This window comes from Cherax quadricarinatus, chromosome 67 (assembly GCF_038502225.1).
Source record: "Cherax quadricarinatus isolate ZL_2023a chromosome 67, ASM3850222v1, whole genome shotgun sequence".
Classification (NCBI taxonomy): Eukaryota; Metazoa; Arthropoda; class Malacostraca; order Decapoda; family Parastacidae; genus Cherax; species Cherax quadricarinatus.
The window spans coordinates 23315200-23342912 of record NC_091358.1 but is presented as its reverse complement, the minus strand read 5'-3'; the positions used below and the strand labels follow the sequence as shown (position 1 = coordinate 23342912).

The 27713-nt window shown below is 45.3% G+C and overlaps 1 protein-coding gene across 7 annotated transcripts in view; it reads right to left on the bottom strand.

Annotated features, from left to right (window-relative positions):
• Nucleotides 1-27713, bottom strand: part of LOC128699684 (forkhead box protein N2) — a 369048-nt gene that overhangs the window by 33546 nt on the left and 307789 nt on the right. For all 7 annotated transcript variants that reach the window (XM_070099452.1, XM_070099455.1, XM_070099453.1 and 4 more), the window contains one exon: nucleotides 12009-12328. In XM_070099452.1, the coding sequence (XP_069955553.1) occupies nucleotides 12009-12328 (320 nt within the window). The remainder of the gene's footprint in view (nucleotides 1-12008; nucleotides 12329-27713) is intronic.

The window sequence follows — 27713 nt, the reverse complement described above, 5'->3', positions numbered from 1 at the left end:
AAGGAATATGACTCTCTCCTGAAGGCCATGCTAGAGAGTGTATTGAATCTTTCCCTTGACGATGGACAGTGGTTGCAAGCCTCACTTCCGGTCAGGCTTGGAGGGCTAGGAGTACGCAGATCCTCCCAGATTGCTCTACCAGCTTTCCTATCCTCTTCCATTGCATCAAACGAGTTGATAAGACAAATTCTTCCTGACACCCTCAGTGACTCAGCAGGAATAGAAGACCCTAGCTATGTCAGTGCCATCACCGAATGGGAGACTCTTGCTGCTCCAGCACCAAACCCTAGTGCAGCACTGGCTCACAAACAGTCAAGCTGGGATAGCCCAATTGCTGAAAAGGTGCTTGCCAACATGCTCAGGGCTGCAACATCAGATAGGGAGATTGCCCGTCTCCAGGCTGTGAGTGCACCTCACTCTGGGGACTTCCTCCAAACAGTTCCCATATCGGCAATGGGAACGCGGCTTGACCCTAAGACCCTCTGACCCTCTGTATTGCAGTGGCTCTGCGCCTTGCTGCCCCAATTCACACAGAATATATGTGTATTTGCAGCAAAGCGCAAGCAGACCAGTACAGTCTACATGGTCTTAACTGTTCCAAAACCAAGGGCTGGCATGCAAGACACAATGAGGTCAACGACATCATTAAGAGAACCCTTGCTACAGCTGGATGCCCTGCCGAGAGGGAGCCACGATCACTTGCAGCAAACAATACCCACAACCCAGCAAACCGCCCCGACGGGATCACCATCTATCCTTGGAAGAATGGCAAGCTCTTAGCATGGGACTATACCTGTGTGTCCACACTGGCTGACACCTATATCCATCACAGTGTGGGGCGACAGGGAGGAGCTGCTGACCACAGGGAGGAGTACAAGATCAGCAAGTACAGGGACATTAGCCAACAGTATCAATTTGTCCCAGTGGGATCAGAGACCTTGGGATCATGGGGAAAAAATGCCACACGTTTCCTTAAAGAATTGGGTTCCAGACTCATCGACACCACCAGGGACCCAAGGGCAGCCACTTTCATGTTCCAGCGCCTCAGCGTCGCCATCCAGAGGGGAAATGCTTGCTGCATACTTGGCTCACGTCCAGCCTCGGAGGAGCTGGAGGAAATTCATCATCTTTGATACATTGTGCCATTGTATTCATGTACATGTTTTTTTCTGTAAATGTATTTTGTTTATTAATAAATGTTCACATAGAAAAAAAAAAAAAAAAAATTTATATATAATATATATTTAATATATATATATATATATATATATATATATATATATATATATATATATATATATATATATATATAATATACATATATATATATAGTATAATGTCGTATAGTATATATAGTATAATGTCGTTCCCATCTGGCTCTGCTGGGGGTTACACTGGAATAAGGCCACAGCATTTAAAGGAAATGGTTAATCCAGTTATTGGGGAAATTGCAGAGACACTGCTTTCAGAGATCACAAGGTTCGTCAACAATTCCTTGGCTGGTCTGATTCCTGATGAAATTAGACCTTTCTTTTTTGGTGCAACACTTTGTGCACTTAAAAAGAAGGATGGAGGAATTCGGCCAATTGCAGTAGGCAACACGTTACGCCGCCTCGTATCCAAAGCTGCTGTCCGAAGTATTCGTGCACAGGCATCCATGATGCTTCAACCAAACCAGCTTGGCTTTGGGGTCTCTCAAGGAAGTGAAGCAGCGGTTCATGCAACAAGGGCATATATCAACAACCTGCCTGAGGACAATGCAGTGGTAAAATTAGATTTCAAGAATGCGTTCAATCTCCTGAAAAGAGACGTGGTATTAGCAGCAGTACAAGAACATTTCCCTGGTCTCTTCCCTTTTGTTTCAGCTGGGTATAGCAAGGAATCAATGCTTCTCTTTGGAGAGCATGAAATCACATCATCGGAGGGTGTCCAACAAGGAGATCCTCTTGCACCATTTCTCTTCTGTATTGCAGTTAGGGAAATCACAGTCAGACTGACCAGCAAGCTAAACATCTGGTTCCTAGATGATGGCACACTAGCAGGTACAAAGGAGTCCCTCCTACATGACCTTACACAGGTAATGACACGGGGACAGGAAATGGGTCTCATCCTGAATCCATCCAAATGTGAAATCATCTCAGTCAGTCAACAAGTGATAAATGCAGTGAGATCAAAACTACCAGGAGCAGCAGTCATTGCCCCCACAAATAGTGTCTTGCTAGGAGCACCTCTGGGAAGCAATGCCATTGACACAATTCTCAGGAAGAAATTGGAAGAGTTAAGGAGAATGGAACAACGAATAGGCAATCTGGACACCGATGATGCCTTGTACCTTCTCACAAAGTGCTTGAGTCTGCCCAGGTTGACATATTTCCTAAGATGTGCACCTTCTTATGATAACCCTATACTGCACGAATATGACAGTATTCTGAGGCAGATTTTTACGAAAGTACTTAACCTTACTCTAGAAGACGGGCAGTGGAACCAAGCTACACTTCCAGTCAGACTAGGAGGCATTGGTGTCCGCAAGTCATCACAGATTGCGTTACCTGCTTTTCTGTCCTCGTGTATTGCATCCAGAGAGCTTGTAGCAGCGATTCTCCCTGAACATCTTAGGGACAAGATTGGAGCCCAGGACCAAAAATTCATTGACGGAGCAATGATCTGGGATAATCTAACGGGCTCAGAAACCAGACCTGCTCCCCCCAACAACTACAAACAATCGCACTGGGATGGTCCAATAGTGGAAAATATAGCCTCAACGATGCTTCAGAGTGTGTCAGGGAAGGATAGAGCCCGCCTGCTGGCAGTGAGAGCCCCTCATGCTGGGGACTTTCTGTTGGTTGTTCCCAACTCCAGCCTTGGCACACGCCTCGACCCACAGACCATCCGCATCGGTGTTGCCCTTCGACTTGCCGCCCCTATTCTCGCCAAACACAGGTGTATTTGTGGCAGTGAAGCAGCAGACCGATTCGGGTACCATGGTCTTGTGTGCCGTAAATCCGAGGGAAAGATTGCAAGACATGAGGAGGTTAATAACATTATCAAGAGGAGCCTCACAACAGCTGGATACCCAGCAGTAAGGGAGCCACCCCAACTATGCAGATCTGATGGCAGCCAGAAGCGTCCAGATGGTATCACCCTTCAAGCCTGGACAGATGGGAAGCAGGTGGTGTGGGACTATACATGTGCATCTACCTTGGCTGATACCTATCTCCAATACACCAAGGAGGAAGGAGGGGCAGCTGCCAGCTTTAGGGAGTCCCAAAAGTCTAGAAAATATGGAGAACTTGCCCATCATTATATGTTTGTTCCCATAGGCTCAGAGACCCTTGGCTCATGGGGAAAGAGTGCATCTAATTTCCTTAAGGAGCTGGGAAAAAGACTCATCAGGGTAACTAGGGATCCCAGGGCAGCTAGTTTTCTGTTCCAGCGGTTCAGCGCGGCTGTTCAAAGGGGTAATGCATGCTGCATTTTGGGCACACGCCCCAGCTCTGAGGAGCTGGATGAGATTTTCGCCTTATAATCGGTGATACACACGTAACAACATGTATATATATATATATATGCCACCTTTATATCAACAATGTATCTCTTAAATCTTCTGTGCCATATTATGTAATAAAATATTCCTATTGGTAAAAAAAAATAGTTTAAAAGATGGGGTGGTAGGGGAAGTGGAATATTCAAATGGCTTCAGGAAGAAATCCAAATATTCTTCCTTGAAGCCTTTTTATCCACTTCTCCGAGGCTATGGGTCCCACAATTTACACCAGAGGTGGACCCCATCGTATATAGTATATATATATATATATACATATACATATATACATATATATATATATACATATACATATATACATATATATATATATATATATATATACAGTGGACCCCCGCATAACGATTACCTCCGAATGCGACCAATTATGTAAGTGTATTTATTTAAGTGCGTTTGTACGTGTATGTTTGGGGGTCTGAAATAGACTAATCTACTTCATAATATTCCTTATGGGAACAAATTCGGTCAGTACTGGCACCTGAACATACTTCTGGAGTGAAAAAATATTGTTAACCGGGGGTCCACTGTATATATATATATACATATATAATTATACATATATATATATATATATATACATATATAATTATACATATATATATATATATATATATACATATATAATTATACATATATATATATATATATATATATATACATATATAGGGAAGTACCACCTCTAGTATATATATATATATATTATATATATTATATATATATATATATATATATATATATATATATATATATATATATATATATTATATATATTATATATATATATATATATATATATATATATATATATATATATATATATATATATATATATATATATATATATATACATATATATATATATATATATATATATATATATATATATATATATATATATATATATATATATATATATATATATATATATATATATATATATACTATATACGATGGGGTCCACCTCTGGTGTAAATTGTGGGACCCATAGCCTCGGAGAAGTGGATAAAAAGGAGGTAGGTTACTGAAAGCAGTGAAGAGTTTTTACGAGGATAGTGAGGCTCAAGTTAGAGTATGTAGGAAAGAGGGAAATTATTTCCCAGTAAAAGTAGGCCTTAGACAAGGATGTGTGATGTCACCGTGGTTGTTTAATATATTTTTAGATGGGGTTGTAAGAGAAGTAAATGCGAGGGTCTTGACAAGAGGCGTGGAGTTAAAAGATAAAGAATCACACACAAAGTGGGAGTTGTCACAGCTGCTCTTTGCTGATGACACTGTGCTCTTGGGAGATTCTGAAGAGAAGTTGCAGAGATTGGTGGATGAATTTGGTAGGGTGTGCAAAAGAAGAAAATTAAAGGTGAATACAGGAAAGAGTAAGGTTATGAGGATAACAAAAAGATTAGGTGATGAAAGATTGAATATCAGATTGGAGGGAGAGAGTATGGAGGAGGTGAATGTATTCAGATATTTGGGAGTGGACGTGTCAGCGGATGGGTCTATGAAAGATGAGGTGAATCATAGAATTGATGAGGGAAAAAGAGTGAGTGGTGCACTTAGGAGTCTGTGGAGACAAAGAACTTTGTCCTTGGAGGCAAAGAGGGGAATGTATGAGAGTATAGTTTTACCAACGCTCTTATATGGGTGTGAAGCATGGGTGATGAATGTTGCAGCGAGGAGAAGGCTGGAGGCAGTGTAGATGTCATGTCTGAGGGCAATGTGTGGTGTGAATATAATGCAGAGAATTCGTAGTTTGGAAGTTAGGAGGAGGTGCGGGATTACCAAAACTGTTGTCCAGAGGGCTGAGGAAGGGTTGTTGAGGTGGTTCGGACATGTAGAGAGAATGGAGCGAAACAGAATGACTTCAAGAGTGTATCAGTCTGTAGTGGAAGGAAGGCGGGGTAGGGGTCGGCCTAGGAAAGGTTGGAGGGAGGGGGTAAAGGAGGTTTTGTGTGCGAGGGGCTTGGACTTCCAGCAGGCGTGCGTGAGCGTGTTTGATAGGAGTGAATGGAGACAAATGGTTTTTAATACTTGACGTGCTGTTGGAGTGTGAGCAAAGTAACATTTATGAAGGGGTTCAGGGAAACCGGCAGGCCGGACTTGAGTCCTGGAGATGGGAAGTACAGTGCCTGCACTCTGAAGGAGGGGTGTTAATGTTGCAGTTTAAAAACTGTAGTGTAAAGCACCCTTCTGGCAAGACAGTGATGGAGTGAATGATGGTGAAAGTTTTTCTTTTTCGGGCCACCCTGCCTTGGTGGGAATCGGCCAGTGTGATAATAAAAAAAAAAAAAAAAAAATATATATATATATATATATATATATAATATATATATATAATATATATATATATATATATATATGCAATAAGATCACAGTAAACAGGTGATTTCGGAATATGCAAAACAACCACTCTGAAAAAATAGAGAAATTCCAAGCGCTTTCGTGACTACTCACATGTGAGTAGTCACATGTGAGTATATATATATATATATATATATATATATATATATATAATATAATATATAATATATATAGGGTGGTAGTAGGTTGGTAGACAGCAACCACCCAGGGAAGTACTACCGTCCTGCCAGATGACTGTGAAACAAAAACCTGTAACTGTTTTGCATGATGGTAGGATTGCTGGTTTCTTTTTCTGTCTCATAAACACGCTAAGATAACAGGGATATCTTGCTACTCCTACTTACACTTTGGTCACACTTCACAGACACGCACATGCATATATATATATACATACATCTAGGTTTTTCTCCTTTTTCTAAATAGCTCTTGTTCTTTTTTATTTCTTCTATTGTCCATGGGGAAGTGGAAAAGAATCTTTCCTCCGTAAGCCATGCGTGTCGTATGAGGCGACTAAAATGCCGGGAGCAATGGGCTAGTAACCCCTTCTCCTGTATACAATTACTAAAAAAGAGAAGAAGAAAAACTTTATAAAACTGGGTTGCTTAAATGTGCGTGGATGTAGTGCGGATGACAAGAAACAGATGATTGCTGATGTTATGAATGAAAAGAAGTTGGATGTCCTGGCCCTAAGCGAAACAAAGCTGAAGGGGGTAGGAGAGTTTCAGTGGGGGGAAATAAATGGGATTAAATCTGGAGTATCTGAGAGAGTTAGAGCAAAGGAAGGGGTAGCAGTAATGTTAAATGATCAGTTATGGAAGGAGAAAAGAGAATATGAATGTGTAAATTCAAGAATTATGTGGATTAAAGTAAAGGTTGGATGCGAGAAGTGGGTCATAATAAGCGTGTATGCACCTGGAGAAGAGAGGAATGCAGAGGAGAGAGAGAGATTTTGGGAGATGTTAAGTGAATGTATAGGAGCCTTTGAACCAAGTGAGAGAGTAATTGTGGTAGGGGACTTGAATGCTAAAGTAGGAGAAACTTTTAGAGAGGGTGTGGTAGGTAAGTTTGGGGTGCCAGGTGTAAATGATAATGGGAGCCCTTTGATTGAACTTTGTATAGAAAGGGGTTTAGTTATAGGTAATACATATTTTAAGAAAAAGAGGATAAATAAGTATACACGATATGATGTAGGGCGAAATGACAGTAGTTTGTTGGATTATGTATTGGTAGATAAAAGACTGTTGAGTAGACTTCAGGATGTACATGTTTATAGAGGGGCCACAGATATATCAGATCACTTTCTAGTTGTAGCTACACTGAGAGTAAAAGGTAGATGGGATACAAGGAGAATAGAAGCATCAGGGAAGAGAGAGGTGAAGGTTTATAAACTAAAAGAGGAGGCAGTTAGGGTAAGATATAAACAGCTATTGGAGGATAGATGGGCTAATGAGAGCATAGGCAATGGGGTCGAAGAGGTATGGGGTAGGTTTAAAAATGTAGTGTTAGAGTGTTCAGCAGAAGTTTGTGGTTACAGGAAAGTGGGTGCAGGAGGGAAGAGGAGCGATTGGTGGAATGATGATGTAAAGAGAGTAGTAAGGGAGAAAAAGTTAGCATATGAGAAGTTTTTACAAAGTAGAAGTGATGCAAGGAGGGAAGAGTATATGGAGAAAAAGAGAGAAGTTAAGAGAGTGGTGAAGCAATGTAAAAAGAGAGCAAATGAGAGAGTGGGTGAGATGTTATCAACAAATTTTGTTGAAAATAAGAAAAAGTTTTGGAGTGAGATTAACAAGTTAAGAAAGCCTAGAGAACAAATGGATTTGTCAGTTAAAAATAGGAGAGGAGAGTTATTAAATGGAGAGTTAGAGGTATTGGGAAGATGGAAGGAATATTTTGAGGAATTGTTAAATGTTGATGAAGATAGGGAAGCTGTGATTTCGTGTATAGGGCAAGGAGGAATAACATCTTGTAGGAGTGAGGAAGAGCCAGTTGTGAGTGTGGGGGAAGTTCGTGAGGCAGTAGGTAAAATGAAAGGGGGTAAGGCAGCCGGGATTGATGGGATAAAGATAGAAATGTTAAAAGCAGGTGGGGATATAGTTTTGGAGTGGTTGGTGCAATTATTTAATAAATGTATGGAAGAGGGTAAGGTACCTAGGGATTGGCAGAGAGCATGCATAGTTCCTTTGTATAAAGGCAAAGGGGATAAAAGAGAGTGCAAAAATTATAGGGGGATAAGTCTGTTGAGTGTACCTGGTAAAGTGTATGGTAGAGTTATAATTGAAAGAATTAAGAGTAAGACGGAGAATAGGATAGCAGATGAACAAGGAGGCTTTAGGAAAGGTAGGGGGTGTGTGGACCAGGTGTTTACAGTGAAACATATAAGTGAACAGTATTTAGATAAGGCTAAAGAGGTCTTTGTGGCATTTATGGATTTGGAAAAGGCGTATGACAGGGTGGATAGGGGGGCAATGTGGCAGATGTTGCAACTGTATGGTGTAGGAGGTAGGTTACTGAAAGCAGTGAAGAGTTTTTACGAGGATAGTGAGGCTCAAGTTAGAGTATGTAGGAAAGAGGGAAATTTTTTCCCAGTAAAAGTAGGCCTTAGACAAGGATGTGTGATGTCACCGTGGTTGTTTAATATATTTATAGATGGGGTTGTAAGAGAAGTAAATGCGAGGGTCTTGGCAAGAGGCGTGGAGTTAAAAGATAAAGAATCACACACAAAGTGGGAGTTGTCACAGCTGCTCTTTGCTGATGACACTGTGCTCTTGGGAGATTCTGAAGAGAAGTTGCAGAGATTGGTGGATGAATTTGGTAGGGTGTGCAAAAGAAGAAAATTAAAGGTGAATACAGGAAAGAGTAAGGTTATGAGGATAACAAAAAGATTAGGTGATGAAAGATTGAATATCAGATTGGAGGGAGAGAGTATGGAGGAGGTGAACGTATTCAGATATTTGGGAGTGGACGTGTCAGCGGATGGGTCTATGAAAGATGAGGTGAATCATAGAATTGATGAGGGAAAAAGAGTGAGTGGTGCACTTAGGAGTCTGTGGAGACAAAGAACTTTGTCCTTGGAGGCAAAGAGGGGAATGTATGAGAGTATAGTTTTACCAACGCTCTTATATGGGTGTGAAGCGTGGGTGATGAATGTTGCAGCGAGGAGAAGGCTGGAGGCAGTGGAGATGTCATGTCTGAGGGCAATGTGTGGTGTGAATATAATGCAGAGAATTCGTAGTTTGGAAGTTAGGAGGAGGTGCGGGATTACCAAAACTGTTGTCCAGAGGGCTGAGGAAGGGTTGTTGAGGTGGTTCGGACATGTAGAGAGAATGGAGCGAAACAGAATGACTTCAAGAGTGTATCAGTCTGTAGTGGAAGGAAGGCGGGGTAGGGGTCGGCCAAGGAAGGGTTGGAGGGAGGGGGTAAAGGAGGTTTTGTGTGCGAGGGGCTTGGACTTCCAGCAGGCATGCGTGAGCGTGTTTGATAGGAGTGAATGGAGACAAATGGTTTTTAATACTTGACGTGCTGTTGGAGTGTGAGCAAAGTAACATTTATGAAGGGATTCAGGGAAACCGGCAGGCCGGACTTGAGTCCTGGAGATGGGAAGTACAGTGCCTGCACTCTGAAGGAGGGGTGTTAAGGTTGCAGTTTAAAAACTGTAGTGTAAAGCACCCTTCTGGCAAGACAGTGATGGAGTGAATGATGGTGAAAGTTTTTCTTTTTCGGGCCACCCTGCCTTGGTGGGAATCGGCCGGTGTGATAATAAATAAATAATAAATATATATATATATATATTTTTATTATTTTTTTTATCACACTGGCCGATTCCCACCAAGGCAGGGTGGCCCGAAAAAGAAAAACTTTCACCATCATATATATATATATATATATATATATATATATATATATATATATATATATATATATATATACCGAAAAAGATACCATAAAGTCAATAAAAAAAATCGTGCAGACTAGTGTAGTAGACACAAGGCAACCAATGGTGCTGATGAGGACTTTCTCTGGATTGGTCGTAATTCTTCATTTCTTCTTCCAATTGGCTGTTCTTCGTAGCTCTGCATCCATTTTTTCTATTACCCTTCTATGTTTGTTTTTGCCCGAGATGGGGGTGGAAGATACTATATGAATAACACCGCCATGTATAATTAAAATTTACCATTCTTTACTTGTCTAATCTTAAGTAGTGTGTAAGCATCAGTATAAGTCTGCCCAAAATGCCCTGGCATGTTAGTGGTTTTCTTTGTGTCTAACAACGTTATAAAATATACAGCAGACCGTCATTTAACACGGTAGTTACGTTCCTAAAAACACCAAGTTAGGCAAAACTGTGTTAGATGAACTGAAGAACTTATGGGAAAAATAGGGTTACATTCCTGAGAGCCCCAAAAAAGCCGAACAACTTTTTTTAGGCCTCCACATCTTACAAAAATAAAAGTGAATATGTGATTGTAGTTCATTGTTGTGATGTATTACGTTGTTTTTACTGCTCAATACTACAAATGTAACAGAAATAATATTTCTTACCTTAAATTGTGGGTGCTGGTGTTTGTGGACGATTGTGAAGAGAGTGGAGAGTTATGTTGTGGTCCTACTGGGCTGAGGTGGATGGTAGAGGTTCTGGTACTGAAGTTGATGGTTGTACTGCAGTGTCTAACTTTAAGTTATTCAGTAAGTCAATCAAGTTATTCAGTAAGTCAATCAAGTTATTCAGTAAGTCAATCAAGTCATTCAGTAAGTCAATCAAGTTATTCAGTAAGTCAATCAAGTCATTCAGTAAGTCAAGTCAAGTCATTCAGTAAGTCAAGTCATTCAGTAAGTCAAGTCAAGTCAAGTCAAGTCAAGTCAAGTCAAGTCAAGTCAAGTCAAGTCAAGTCAAGTCAAGTCAAGTCAAGTCAAGTCAAGTCAAGTCAGTCGGTCAGCCGGCCAGTCGGCCAGTCAGTCAGTCAGCCAGTCAGCCAGCCAGCCAGTCAGCCAGCCAGTCAGCCAGTCAGTCAGCCAGTCAGTCAGTCAGTCAGCCAGCCACACAAACTTATGTTTACCTCTTTTTATGTGTACAAAGTAACACTTCATTATGGCCACAGGTTATGTCTTGTCTAATATCTTTGTTTCCTTCGTTAATTCTAAGACTTAAAGCTTCTTTCAATACACCGGCCATATCCCACCAAGGCAGGGTGGCCCAAAAAGAAAAACGAAAGTTTCTCTTTTAAATTTAGTAATTTATACGGAAGAAGGGGTTACTAGCCCCTTGCTCCCGGCATTTTAGTTGCCTCTTACAACACGCATGGCTTACTGAGGAAGAATTCTGTTCCACTTTCCCATGGAGATAAGACTTAAATGCTTACACCTTTTCTTGCCACTTTGAGCAACACTGGTATGCCTACTGGGTGTCGTGATTGCTTGGCAGATACAAGATATAGCAATTAAAGGATCAAAACACAATTCACAATCACAAGCTTGTAGCAGAGAAGTTGGACTGGACATGTATGAAGTATGAATGCTGGGATGGTGGGGTGGTGTCAGGGGGTGGCTGGGGACGGCAGGAGGTCTCCCCTGCTTAACCACAACAAGGTGGCCGCTTGAGGAAAAGGGAAGTTTTTTTTTCTTTCCCACAAACTGAACCGTGTTAAATTCATTATATGACATGTTACATAAAATTGTGCCGCAATTCTTCAATCATGCTATACTCAAATCGTGTCAAATAAACTCGTGCTAAATGACAGTCTACTGTAACTCACATTGTAACCTTTGCAACGATATAAATTGTTTTATTTTGTGTTTGTACTAACTGTAAATTTCTCTAATTCAGTAACTCCCATTTCCTTCAATTGTCTTATTTTTCAGATAAGCAGACAAACACCTCAACTGTCACAGTGAAACATGACTTGATAAACCTCTACACAGTGAAACATGATAAATCTGTACAGTGAAACATGACTTGATAAAGCTGTACATAGTGAAACATGACTTGATAAAGCCCTGCAGTGTGTCAAGCAAGACTTGCTAAAGCTCTACTAACGATACTAGATTAATATTGAGTACTAATGGGTACTGAGCACAAAGTGAGTACAGTACTCACCTGACAACATCGCTGTCATAAGAATCATCAGAAAATGCCTCGTCAATGCTTGAAGTGGGCGAGTGGGCGCTCGAGGTTGGTGAGTGGGTGCTTGAGGTGGGCGAGTGGGTGCTAGAGGTTGGTGAGTGGGTGCTGGGGGTTGGTGAGTGGGTGCTGGTGGGCAAGTGGATGGCAGTCCTCTTGGGCGGCAGCAGGAGAGCCGCCGCTGCCGCCGCTCCTCGTGTAGATTGGGTGGTACAGTCATCGTTGTCATCCACGGTGGTGTATGAGTGGTCTTCGCTGGGCGATGAACTGATGACCATCATACAGTCGTCACTCACCTGCACAAGAGATTACCAGTTAGTCACAAGTCATAAATATGGGTGTTGCATACGAATGCAGGAACACTGCAGCAGGCCTACTGGCCCATACTAGCAAGTCCTCAAAACCAACTTTTTCCACCAACTTGTCTAACTTTTTCCCAAAGTTACACAAGAATTTGTTTCAATATCTCAGATACTAATCAAACCCAACTCTTCTAACTCATATATATTTGTCTAATCTCTTTTTAAAGCTACCCAAGGTCTTAGCCTGTGTTACCCTATCTGGAAGATTGTTCCATGTATCAACAACTCTGAAAACCAGTACTTACCTACATCCTTTCTAAATCTAAATTTGTCCTTTTTTGTTCGATATTCTCAGTACTTTATTTATATCACCTTTGTTTATGCCTATCATTCACTTACATACTTCAATGATATATCTCCTTACTCTACGTCTCTCCAGAGAGTAAAGATTCAAAGATCTAAGTCTATCATCATATGGGAGATTCTTTATACAGTGAATCATTTTAGCCATTCTTCTCTGTATGTTCTCCAATGAATCTATATCCATCCTGTAGTAAGGAGACCAGAACTGAGCATCATAATCTAAGTGAGGTCTCACTAATGATGTACTGTTAGTTGTATTTCTTGATATAAATCCTAGTACAGTGGAATGCCGGTTTTCATCCGGTCCGGATATCGTATAATTCGGATTTCAACCACTTTTTTTGGCGAATTTTTACCCTGGGTTTCATATATCCGCTCGGAAATCGTCCATATCAGACACGTCCGCCTGCCTAGGCCGCCGCAGCTCACACGTACCCGACTCAGTTTACCTCTATCTCTTGTTCAGTGAACAATACTCTGTGTGTTCATCTGAAACATTGGTGGTAGAAGGTGGTAGTGATGGTGGTAGAGGGTGGTAGTAATGGTGGCAGAGGGTGGTAGTGATAGTGATAGACGGTGGTAGTGATGGTGGTAGAGGGTGGTAGTAATGGTGGCAGAGGGTGGTAGTGATGGCAACCAATTGAAGATGTTGAGAAGTTGTTGTTGGTGTGGATCAACAAAAAACAGATAGTGTTGCAGAGGCAATAATTTGCAAAAAGACAAGGAAGTTGCATGTAGATCTGGTAAAGAATATCCCAACAAGACTCTTCAATAAAGGTAAAAGTGATTTAAATGTTCATTTATCCATTAAAATTAGTTTTTATATTTATTTCTTCTTGTTTTATGTATGTAAAACTATAGTTATTCTCTATAAAATGTATTTTTTGTTAATATTTTTGGGTGTCTGGAACGGATTAATTGGGTTTACATTATTTTTTATTGGAAATATTACTTCGGTTTTCGTCCATTTTGGATTTCGACCGACCTTCTGGAACAGATTAAGGACGAAAACCTGGGTTCCACTGTAATCTGTTATCCTTATTGCGCACACTTAGGCACTCTTATCTTGGCTTTATATTTCTACTTACCATGACTCCCAAGTATTTTTCACATTCTGTATGATCCAGTTCTACATCATTGGTATGATCCAGGTCTACATCACTTGTATGATCCAGGTCTACATCACTTGTATGATCCAGGTCTACATCACTTGTATGATCCAGGTCTACATCACTTGTATGATCCAGGTCTACATCACTTGTATGATCCAGGTCTACATCACTTGTATGATCCAGGTCTAAATCATTGGTATGATCCAGGTCTACATCACTTGTATGATCCAGGTCTACATCACTTGTATGATCCAGGTCTACATCACTTGTATGATCCAGTTCTACTTCACCTGTATGATCCAGGTCTACATCACTTGTATGATCCAGGTCTACATCACTTGTATGATCCAGGTCTACATCACTTGTATGATCCAGTTCTACTTCACCTGTATGGTCCAGGTCTACATCACTTGTATGATCCAGTTCTACTTCACCTGTATGATCCAGGTCTACATCACTTGTATGATCCAGGTCTACATCACCTGTATGATCCAGGTCTACATCACCTGTATGATCCAGGTCTACATCACCTGTATGATCCAGGTCTACATCATTGGTATGATCCAGGTCTACATCACTTGTATGATCCAGGTCTACATCACATGTATGATCCAGGTCTACATCATTGGTATGATCCAGGTCTACATCATTTGTATGATCCAGGTCTACATCACTTGTATGATCCAGGTCTACATCATTGGTATGATCCAGGTCTACATCATTTGTATGATCCAGGTCTACATCACTTGTATGATCCAGGTCTACATCACTTGCATGATCCAGGTCTACATCACTTGTATGATCCAGGTCTACATCACTTGTATGATCCAGGTCTACATCACCTGTATGATCCAGGTCTACATCATTTGTATGATCCATGTCTACATCATTTGTATGATCCAGGTCTACATCACTTGTATGATCCATGTCTACATCATTTGTATGATCCATGTCTACATCATTTGTATGATCCAGGTCTACATCATTTGTATGATCCATGTCTACATCATTTGTATGATCCAGGTCTACATCATTTGTATGATCCAGGTCTACATCACTTGTATGATCCAGGTCTACATCACTTGTATGATCCAGTTCTACTTCACTTGTATGATCCAGGTCTACATCACTTGTATGATCCAGGTCTACATCATTGGTATGATCCAGGTCTACATCACTTGTATGATCCAGGTCTACATCACTTGTATGATCCAGGTCTACATCACTTGTATGATCCAGGTCTACATCACTTGTATGATCTAGGTCTACATCACTTGTATGATCCAGTATGATCCAGGTCTACATCATTTGTATGATCCAGGTCTACATCATTTGTATGATCCAGGTCTACATCACTTGTATGATCCATGTCTACATCACTTGTATGATCCAGTTCTACTTCACTTGTATGATCCAGTTCTACTTCACTTGTATGATCCAGGTCTACATCACTTGTATGATCCAGGTCTACATCACTTGTATGATCCAGGTCTACTTCACTTGTATGATCCAGGTCTACTTCACTTGTATGATCCAGGTCTACATCACTTGTATGATCCAGGTCTACATCACTTGTATGATCCAGGTCTACATCACTTGTATGATCCAGGTCTACATCACTTGTATGATCCAGGTCTACATCACTTGTATGATCCAGGTCTACATCACTTGTATGATCCAGGTCTACATCACTTGTATGATCCAGGTCTACATCACTTGTATGATCCAGGTCTACATCACTTATATGATCCAGGTCTACATCACTTGTATGATCCAGGTCTACATCACTTTTATGATCCAGGTCTACTTCACCTGTATGATCCAGGTCTACATCACTTGTATGATCCAGGTCTACTTCACCTGTATGATCCAGGTCTACATCACTTGTATGATCCAGGTCTACATCACTTGTATGATCCAGGTCTACATCACTTGTATGATCCAGGTCTACATCACTTGTATGATCCAGTTCTACTTCACTTGTATGATCCAGGTCTACATCACTTGTATGATCCAGGTCTACATCACTTGCATGATCCAGGTCTACATCACTTGTATGATCTAGGTCTACATCACTTGTATGATCCAGGTCTACATCACTTGTATTATCCAGGTCTACATCATTTGTATGATCCAGGTCTACATCACTTGTATGATCCAGGTCTACATCACTTGTATGATCCAGGTCTACATCACTCTCTACCCCCTATACCATGACCTGCCACTCTTCTTAAGTCTCTGTGAGGTACTCTATCGAAGGCTTTACTAAAATCTAAATAAACAACATCTGCATGAAAAGCTTTATTGAAGAACGTCAGTAAATTTATCAGGGTGGAACGACTTCTCATGAATCCATGCTGAGACGTTAATCAAATTATGCTCGTCAAGGCGACTTCATGGTAATTACATTAGCAATCTGCCACATGTCTGGCACAATACCAGTTTGGATAGATGCATTAGACAGGTTCATTAGCAGCTGACTATGTTTCCACCTGCACTCTAAGTTCCCTTAACCCCTTAATTGTTCAAACGTAGATCTACGTTGTTACCACTAGCACTCCAAACGTAGATCAACGTTTTGTTTTTCCTGCCTCCAAATTTGGCATGATTGGCCTGAGATGCCTGGTCAGTACAGAATGGGTCTTAACACTCGGTGTGTGCAGTATTAAATTAATCTTGTGGAAGCACCAGTTCAATTGAGTGGCAGCTAGAGCAAACAGCGCGGCAAACACCAGGGATTCACTGATGTTATGTTATATTAACACTTCCCTTTTAAGAGGAGAGAGATGCTGACCCAGAGTTTAGTGGCTTTGAGATGGATGTTGCCACAAGTGGTCGAGAAAATATAAAACTGGCTGGGCTGGCCGAGCTGGTTGGGCTGGGCTGGCTGGCTGGGCTGGCTGGGCTGGGCTGGCTGGCTAGCTGGGCTGGCTGGCTAGCTGGGCTGGCTGGCTAGCTGGGCTGACCTGGGCTGGCTGGCTGGGCTGACCTGGGCTGGCTGGCTGGGCTGGCCTGGGCTGGCTGGCTGGGCTGACCTGGGCTGGCTGGCTGGGCTGACCTGGGCTGGCTGGCTGGGCTGGCCTGGGCTGGGCTGGGCTGGGCTGGGCTGGGCTGGGCTGGGCTGACCTGGGCTGGCTGGCTGGGCTGGCCTGGGCTGGGCTGGGCGGGGCTGGGCTGGGCTGGCTGGCTGGCTGGGCTGGGCTGGCTGGCTGGCTGGGCTGGCTGGCTGGCTGGGCTGGGCTGGGCTGGGCTGGGCTGGGCTGGGCTGGGCTGGGCTGGGCTGGGCTGGGCTGGGCTGGGCTGGGCTGGCTGGGCTGGCTGGGCTGGCTGGGCTGGCTGATTGACTTTGGCTGTCTCATTCTCCATCTGTATCTATCTATCTCTGTCTCTATCTCACAGGTACATATAAATACAATTATTATACAGTGGACCCCCGCATAACGATATTAATCCGTTCCTGAGAGCTCATTGTTATGCGAAATTATCATTATGCGAATTAATTTTCCCCATAAGAAATAATGGAAATCAAATTAATCCATGCAAGACACCCCAAAGTATGAAAAAAAAAATTTTTTACCACATGAAATATTAATTTTAATACACACAAACTGAAAAAGGCATGCACAGTTACATGACACTTACTTTTATTGAAGATCTGGTGATGATTGATGGGATGGGAGGAGGAGAGAGTGTTAGTGTTTAGAAGGGGAATCCCCTTCCATTAAGACTTGAGGTGTCAAGTCCTTTTCTGGGGTTACTTCCCTTCTTCTTTTAATGCCACTAGGACCAGCTTCAGAGTCACTGGACTTCTGTCGCACAACATATCTGTCCATAGTGGCCTGTACCTCTTGTTCCTTTATGACTTTCCTAAAGTGTTTCACAACACTGTCAGTGTAATAGTCACCAGCACGGCTTGCAATAGCTGTGTGAGGGTGATTGTCATCAAAAAAGGTTTGCACTTTAAGCCACATTGCACACATTTCCTTAATCTTTGAAGTAGGCAACTTCTTCAATTTCTCTCTCCCCTCCTCCGAACAAGTTTCCTCAGGTCTGGCCTCTTGCCGTTGAAGATGATCTAGCAGCTCATCAGTGGTTAGTTCTTCATTGTCCTCCTCCACTAACTCTCCCACATCATCCCCACTAACCTCCAACCCCAAGGACTTTCCCAATGCCACAAAGGATTCCTCAACTGGCACAGGATCTCAGGGTTAGCCTCAAACCCATCAAAATCCCTTTGGTCTACACATTCTGGCCACAGTTTCTTCCAAGCAGAGTTCAAGGTCCTCTTAGTCACTCCCTCCCAAGCCTTACCTATAAGGTTTACACAATTGACGATATTAAAGTGATCTCTCCAAAACTCTCTTACAGTCAATTGAGTTTCTGAGGTCACTACAAAGCACCTTTCAAACAGAGCTTTTGTGTACAGTTTTTTGAAGTTTGCAATAACCTGCTGGTCCATGGGCTGCAGGAGAGGAGTGGTATTAGGAGGCAAAAACTTGACCTTAATGAAGCTCATTTCCGCAGAAAGTCGCTCTGCCACGTCTGTAGGATGACCAGGGGCATTGTCTAACACCAGGAGGCACTTAAGGTCTAATTTCTTTTCAGTTAGGTAATCTTTCACATTGGGGGCAAATGCTTGGTGTAACCAGTCATAGAAAAAGTCCCTAGTGACCCATGCCTTACTGTTTGCCCTCCACAGCACACACAAATTAGCCTTGAGGATATTCTTTTGCCTGAACGCTCTGGGAGTTTCTGAGTGATACACTAATAAAGGCTTCACTTTGCAATCACCCCTAGCATTGGAACACATCAACAGAGTAAGCCTGTCTTTCATAGGCTTATGTCCTGGGAGTGCCTTTTCCTCGTGAGTAATGTAGGTCCTGCTTGGCATTTTCTTCCAAAACAGGCCTGTTTCATCACAATTAAACACTTGTTCAGGTAAAGTCCTTCACTGTCTATGTACTCCTTGAATTCCTGCACATATTTTTCAGCTGCTTTGTGATCCGAACTGGCAGCCTCACCATGCCTTATCACACTATGTATGCCACTACGCTTCTTAAATCTCTCAAACCAACCTTTGCTGGCCTTAAATTCACTCACATCATCACTAGTTGCAGGCATTTTTTTAATTAAATCCTCATGCAACTTCCTAGCCTTTTCACTTATGATCACTTGAGAGATGCTATCTCCTGCTATCTGTTTTTCATTTATCCATACCAATAAGAGTCTCTCAACATCTTCCATCACTTGTGATCTCTGTTTCGAAAACACAGTTGAACCTTTGGCAAGAACAGCTTCCTTGATTGCCGTTTTGTTGGACACAATAGTAGCGATGGTTGATTGGGGTTTACTATACAACCTGGCCAGCTCGGAGACACGCACTCCACTTTCATACTTAGCAATGATCTCTTTCTTCATCTCTATAGTAATTCTCACCCTTATTCCTGTAAGGGTGGCACTAGAAGCTTTCTTGGGGCCCATGGTCACTTATTTTGCAGATAAAATCACCAAAAACACTGTAATAATACGAAATGTTCCGATTGTATGCTTGGATGTTACCGCGGAGGCTGGCTAGTAAACAATGCCACCGGCGGAACATGTGAGGCTAGCTCAGGCTGCACATTAGACGCGTCTCGGACGAATAGCGTTGAGCGGGTTTTTTAGCGGTATGCGAGGCAAAATCTTAGCGATAAAATGTATTGGTGGTATGCGGGGGTCCACTGTACATAGTGTAAATTACGTAGGATAGCCCAAAAAATCCAGACAAAGTTCTATACTGTGCTTGTACAGCAAGTAATACACATTTTCACTTGATCAAAAATCAATCATGATGACTGAGTCATGTGTAATACCTGTTGGTTCGTGAGCGGCTCTCTGCAACAGAGAGAAGCAGGCAGACAGACAGGAAGATAGACACATAGGCAGACAGAAAGACAACTAGATAGACACAGACAGACATGTTTATGTGTAACAGTATAAACAAATAAAGCAAAGGTTCACTGGAGCACTGCACGATCATCAATATCAGAGTGCTGCACCATCAGCAGTGGAGTGACACTCATTTTACACCGTGCTTCAAGGAGTTTCATATATTCCAGCTTGTCTAAAACATTGCTGGGACCTATTAATATTTTGAATATATTTCTAGACAACAGTATATGACCAAGGCAGGAGTAAATGTTCACCTGTCAGTGTTTGTAATAATAATAATAATAATAATAATAATAATAATAATAATAATAATAATAATAATAATAATAATAATAATAATAATAATAATAATAACAATAATAATAATAATAATAATACAGTAGAACCCCAAATATCGGCCGTAATTCGTTCCAGGTCAGCCTAAATTCAAAAAGGCCTAAATTCGAAGCAATATTTTCCATAAAAATTAATGTAAATACAATTAATCCATTCCAGACATCCAAAGATATTAACAAAAAATACATTTTTTAAAGATTAATTATAGTTTTACATACACAAAACAATGAGAATTAAAATAAATAAACGAACATTTAAATCACTATTACATACCTTTATTGAAGACTCTTGTTGGCTTATGGAAGACAAGGTGGAGGAGGGAGGGAGGACTGATTATTGTTTGGAACCTTTATTGAAGACTCTTGTTGGCTTATGGAAGACAAGGTGGAGGAGGGAGGGAGGACTGATAATTGTTTGGGAGGGAAATCCCCCTCCATAAGGACTTCAGGTATCAAAGCTCTCTCTGGGGTTACTGTCCTCCCTCCATGCTACACTCCCTCCCTCCATGCTACACTCCCTCCCTCCATGCTACACTCCCTCCCTCCATGCTACACTCCCTCCCTCCATGCTACACTCCCTGCCTCCATGCTACACTCCCTCCCTCCATGCTACACTCCCTCCCTCCATGCTACACTCCCTCCCTCCATGCTACACTCCCTCCCTCCATGCTACACTCCCTCCCTCCATGCTACACTCCCTCCCTCCATGCTACACTCTCTCCCTCCATGCTACACTCCCTCCCTCCATGCTACACTCCCTCCCTCCATGCTACACTCCCTCCCTCCATGCTACACTCCCTCCCTCCATGCTACACTCCCTCCCTCCATGCTACACTCTCTCCCTCCATGCTACACTCCCTCCCTCCATGCTACACTCCCTCCCTCCATGCTACACTCCCTCCCTCCATGCTACACTCCCTCCCTCCATGCTACACTCCCTCCCTCCATGCTACACACCCTCCCTCCATGCTACACTCCCTCCCAACATTCTACACAACCTCCCTCCATGCTACACTCCCTCCCTCCATGCTACACTCCCTCCCTCCATGCTACACTCTCTCCCTCCATGCTACACTCCCTCCCTCCATGCTACACTCCCTCCCTCCATGCTACACTCCGTCCCTCCATGCTACACTCCCTCCCTCCATGCTACACTCCCTCCCTCCATGCTACACTCCCTCCCTCCATGCTACACTCCCTGCCTCCATGCTACACTCCCTCCCTCCATGCTACACTCCCTGCCTCCTTGCTACACTCCCTCCCTCCATGCTACACTCCCTCCCTCCATGCTACACTCCCTCCCTCCATGCTACACTCCCTCCCTCCATGCTACACTCCCTCCCTCCATGCTACACTCTCTCCCTCCATGCTACACTCCCTCCCTCCATGCTACACTCCCTCCCTCCATGCTACACTCCTTCCCTCCATGCTACACTCCCTCCCTCCATGCTACACTCCCTGCCTCCATGCTACACTCTCTGCCTCCTTGCTACACTCCCTCCCTCCATGCTACACTCCCTCCCTCCATGCTACACTCCCTGCCTCCATGCTACACTCTCTGCCTCCTTGCTACACTCCCTCCCTCCATGCTACACTCCCTCCCTCCATGCTACACTCGCTGCCTCCTTGCTACACTCTCTGCCTCCTTGCTACACTCCCTCCCTCCATGCTACACTCCCTCCCTCCATGCTACACTCCCTGCCTCCATGCTACACTCCCTGCCTCCATGCTACACTCCCTCCCTCCATGCTACACTCCCTCCCTCCATGCTACACTCCCTCCCTCCATGCTACACTCCCTCCCTCCATGCTACACTCCCTCCCTCCATGCTACACTCTCTCCCTCCATGCTACACTCCCTCCCTCCATGCTACACTCCCTCCCTCCATGCTACACTCCTTCCCTCCATGCTACACTCCCTCCCTCCATGCTACACTCCCTGCCTCCATGCTACACTCTCTGCCTCCTTGCTACACTCCCTCCCTCCATGCTACACTCCCTCCCTCCATGCTACACTCCCTCCATGCTACACTCCCTGCCTCCATGCTACACTCTCTGCCTCCTTGCTACACTCCCTCCCTCCATGCTACACTCCCTCCCTCCATGCTACACTCTCTGCCTCCATGCTACACTCTCTGCCTCCTTGCTACACTCTCTGCCTCCATGCTACACTCTCTGCCTCCTTGCTACACTCCCTCCCTCCATGCTACACTCCTTCCCTCCATGCTACACTCTCTGCCTCCATGCTACACTCTCTGCCTCCTTGCTACACTCCCTAACTTCATGCTACACTCTCTGCCTCCATGCTACACTCCCTCCCTCCATGCTACACTCCCTCCCTCCATGCTACACTCTCTGCCTCCTTGCTACACTCTCTGCCTCCATGCTACACTCTCTGCCTCCTTGCTACACTCTCTGCCTCCTTGCTACACTCTCTGCCTCCATGCTACACTCTCTGCCTCCATGCTACACTCTCTGCCTCCTTGCTACACTCTCTGCCTCCTTGCTACACTCTCTGCCTCCATGCTACACTCCCTCCCTCCATGCTACACTCCCTGCCTCCATGCTACACTCCCTGCCTCCTTGCTACACTCTCTGCCTCCTTGCTACACTCTCTGCCTCCATGCTACACTCCCTCCCTCCATGCTACACTCCCTCCCTCCATGCTACACTCTCTGCCTCCATGCTACACTCCCTCCCTCCATGCTACACTCCCTCCCTCCATGCTACACTCTCTGCCTCCATGCTACACTCCCTCCCTCCATGCTACACTCCCTCCCTCCATGCTACACTCCCTCCCTCCATGCTACACTCTCTGCCTCCATGCTACACTCCCTCCCTCCATGCTACACTCCCTCCCTCCATGCTACACTCTCTGCCTCCATGCTACACTCCCTGCCTCCATGCTACACTCTCTGCCTCCATGCTACACTCCCTCCCTCCATGCTACACTCTCTGCCTCCATGCTACACTCCCTCCCTCCATGCTACACTCCCTCCCTCCATGCTACACTCTCTGCCTACTTGCTACACTCCCTCCCTCCATGCTACACTCCCTCCCTCCATGTTACACTCTCTGCCTCCTTGCTACACTCCCTCCCTCCATGCTACACTCCCTGCCTCCATGCTACACTCCCTCCCTCCATGCTACACTCCCTCCCTCCATGCTACACTCTCTCCCTCCATGCTACACTCTCTGCCTCCTTGCTACACTCCCTCCCTCCATGCTACACTCCCTGCCTCCATGCTACACTCCCTCCCTCCATGCTACACTCCCTCCCTCCATGCTACACTCCCTCCCTACATGCTACACTCTCTGCCTCCTTGCTACACTCCCTTCCTCCATGCTACACTCCCTGCCTCCATGCTACACTCCCTCCCTCCATGCTACACTCCCTCCATGCTACACTCTCTCCCTCCATGCTACACTCTCTGCCTCCTTGCTACACTCCCTCCCTCCATGCTACACTCCCTGCCTCCATGCTACACTCCCTCCCTCCATGCTACACTCCCTCCCTCCATGCTACACTCCCTCCCTCCATGCTGCACTCCCTCCCTCCATGCTACACTCCCTGCCTCCATGCTACACTCCCTCCCTCCATGCTACACTCCCTGCCTCCATGCTACACTCTCTGCCTCCATGCTACACTCCCTCCCTCCATGCTACACTCCCTGCCTCCATGCTACACTCCCTCCCTCCATGCTACACTCCCTGCCTCCTTGCTACACTCCCTCCCTCCATGCTACACTCCCTGCCTCCATGCTACACTCCCTCCCTCCATGCTACACTCCCTGCCTCCATGCTACACTCTCTGCCTCCATGCTACACTCCCTCCCTCCATGCTACACTCCCTGCCTCCATGCTACACTCCCTCCCTCCATGCTACACTCCCTCCCTGCCTGCTACACTCTCTGCCTCCTTGCTACACTCCCTCCCTCCATGCTACACTCTCTGCCTCCATGCTACACTCCCTCCCTCCATGCTACACTCCCTCCATGCTACACTCCCTCCCTCCATGCTACACTCCCTGCCTCCATGCTACACTCTCTGCCTCCATGCTACACTCCCTCCCTGCCTGCTACACTCTCTGCCTCCTTGCTACACTCCCTCCCTCCATGCTACACTCTCTGCCTCCATGCTACACTCCCTCCCTCCATGCTACACTCCCTGCCTCTGCTACACTCCTTGCTACACTCCCTCCCTCCATGCTACACTCCCTGCCTCCTTGCTACACTCCCTCCCTCCATGCTACACTCCCTGCCTCCTTGCTACACTCCCTCCCTCAATGCTACACTCCCTGCCTCCTTGCTACACTCCCTCCCTCCATGCTACACTCCCTCCCTCCATGCTACACTCTCTGCCTCCTTGCTACACTCCCTCCCTCCATGCTACACTCCCTCCCTCCATGCTACACTCCCTCCCTCCATGCTACACTCTCTGCCTCCTTGCTACACTCCCTCCCTCCATGCTACACTCCCTCCCTCCATGCTACACTCTCTGCCTCCTTGCTACACTCCCTCCCTCCATGCTACACTCCCTCCCTCCATGCTACACTCCCTCCCTCCATGCTACACTCTCTGCCTCCTTGCTACACTCCCTCCCTCCATGCTACACTCCCTCCCTCCATGCTACACTCTCTGCCTCCTTGCTACACTCCCTCCCTCCATGCTACACTCCCTCCCTCCATGCTACACTCCCTCCATGCTACACTCCCTCCCTCCATGCTACACTCTCTGCCTCCTTGCTACACTCCCTCCCTCCATGCTACACTCTCTGCCTCCTTGCTACACTCCCTCCCTCCATGCTACACTCTCTGCCTCCTTGCTACACTCCCTCCCTCCATGCTACACTCTCTGCCTCCTTGCTACACTCCCTCCCTCCATGCTACACTCCCTCCCTCCATGCTACACTCTCTGCCTCCTTGCTACACTCCCTCCCTCCATGCTACACTCCCTCCCTCCATGCTACACTCTCTGCCTCCTTGCTACACTCCCTCCCTCCATGCTACACTCCCTCCCTCCATGCTACACTCTCTGCCTCCTTGCTACACTCCCTCCCTCCATGCTACACTCCCTCCCTCCATGCTACACTCTCTGCCTCCTTGCTACACTCCCTCCCTCCATGCTACACTCTCTGCCTCCTTGCTACACTCCCTCCCTCCATGCTACACTCCCTCCCTCCATGCTACACTCTCTGCCTCCTTGCTACACTCCCTCCCTCCATGCTACACTCCCTCCCTCCATGCTACACTCTCTGCCTCCTTGCTACACTCCCTCCCTCCATGCTACACTCCCTCCCTCCATGCTACACTCTCTGCCTCCTTGCTACACTCCCTCCCTCCATGCTACACTCCCTCCCTCCATGCTACACTCTCTGCCTCCATGCTACACTCTGCCTCCATGCTACACTCCCTCCCTCCACGCTACACTCTCTGCCTCCTTGCTACACTCCCTCCCTCCATGCTACACTCTCTGCCTCCTTGCTACACTCCCTCCCTCCATGCTACTCTCTCTGCCTCCTTGCTACACTCCCTGCCTCCATGCTACACTCCCTGCCTCCATGCTACACTCCCTCCCTCCATGCTACACTCCCTCCCTCCATGCTACACTCTCTGCCTCCATGCTACACTCCCTCCCTCCATGCTACACTCCCTCCCTCCATGCTACACTCTCTGCCTCCTTGCTACACTCCCTGCCTCCATGCTACACTCCCTGCCTCCATGCTACACTCCCTCCCTCCATGCTACACTCCCTGCCTCCATGCTACACTCCCTCCCTCCATGCTACACTCCCTCCCTCCATGCTACACTCCCTCCCTCCATGCTACACTCTCTGCCTCCTTGCTACACTCCCTCCCTCCATGCTACACTCTCTGCCTCCTTGCTACACTCCCTCCCTCCATGCTACACTCCCTGCCTCCTTGCTACACTCCCTCCCTCCATGCTACACTCCCTGCCTCCTTGCTACACTCCCTCCCTCCATGCTACACTCCCTGCCTCCTTGCTACACTCCCTCCCTCCATGCTACACTCCCTCCATGCTACACTCCCTCCCTCCATGCTACACTCCCTGCCTCCATGCTACACTCCCTCCCTCCATGCTACACTCTCTGCCTCCTTGCTACACTCCCTCCCTCCATGCTACACTCCCTGCCTCCATGCTACACTCCCTCCCTCCATGCTACACTCCCTGCCTCCATGCTACACTCCCTCCCTCCATGCTACACTCTCTGCCTCCATGCTACACTCCCTCCCTCCATGCTACACTCTCTGCCTCCATGCTACACTCCCTCCCTCCATGCTACACTCTCTGCCTCCATGCTACACTCCCTCCCTCCATGCTACACTCCCTGCCTCCATGCTACACTCTCTGCCTCCTTGCTACACTCCCTCCCTCCATGCTACACTCCCTCCCTCCATGCTACACTCCCTCCCTCCATGCTACACTCCCTGCCTCCCTTCCATAGCATATGTGTAAAGAACCTAGGATAACCCCAAAAAAGTCAGACAGAGTGACTTATTTCCACTGGTCCTGCCTCCCTGCTAAACTCCCTGCCTCCCTGCTAAACTCCCTTTGGCACCATTAGCTTCCCTGATTTCTACTTTCTTTACCAGGATGGAAGTGATTGTTGATTTGGATTTCCCATATATCCTGGCAAGTTCTAGCACTTGAACACCACTCTCAAACTTTTCAACAACTTCTTTCTTAAATTCCACCATGTTTCCCACTTTCTTTACCAAAACAACTTTACTAGGAACTTTCTTTGGACCCATGGTGGCTTATTTCACAGTCGCAGTTAATAAAGAAGCACAAATGTTTGAATGAGCGGAGTACATGCTCATTCACCGAGAGACACAGGGAGACTGACTTACCTACACAGCGGTGTCCCAGCGGGAGACAGGCTGATGCTTATAATACAGCTGACCTGCAAGGCACCGGCCGAAACAGAGAGCAAAATTTCAGCCCAAAACCGGCCTAAATACAATTTGAGCGATAAACGCAGCTGCCGATATATAGGGTTCCACTGTAATTTTATTTCAGCATGAAACATGTTTGTACAGAGGAGTTTACCTGGAGGGTAATCCAGGGATCACTGCCCCCATGGCCAAGTCCATGACCAGGCATCCCAGTGGATCTGGGCCTTATCAACCAGGCCGTTACTGCTGGCCGCACATAGTCTAATGTACGAACCATTGCCTGGTTGGTCCGGCACCGAATTAAAGTATCTGTCCAGCTCCCTCTTGAAGGCAGCCAGGGATCTATTGGTGATTCCCCTTATGTTGAACAGTCTTGGGCCCTGGACACTTATTGTGTTTTCTCTTAGTGTACTAATGGCACCCCTACTTTTCACTGGGGGTATTTTGCACCACCTGCCCAGTCTTTTTTTTTCTTAAGGAGTGATTTCTGTGTGCAGATTTGTGACCATTCCTTGTAGGATTTTCCAAGTGTAGATTATGATATATTTCTCTTGCCTGCACTCCTGTGAGTACAAGTCAAATGCTTCCAAGCATTCACAGTAGTTAAGGTGTTTGATGCAACTTATACGTGCAGTAAAGGATCTCTGTTCATTCTCTAGATCTGCAATTTCACCTGCTATGAATGGAGATGTTAATGTACAGCAAATTTCCAGCCTAGAGAGAA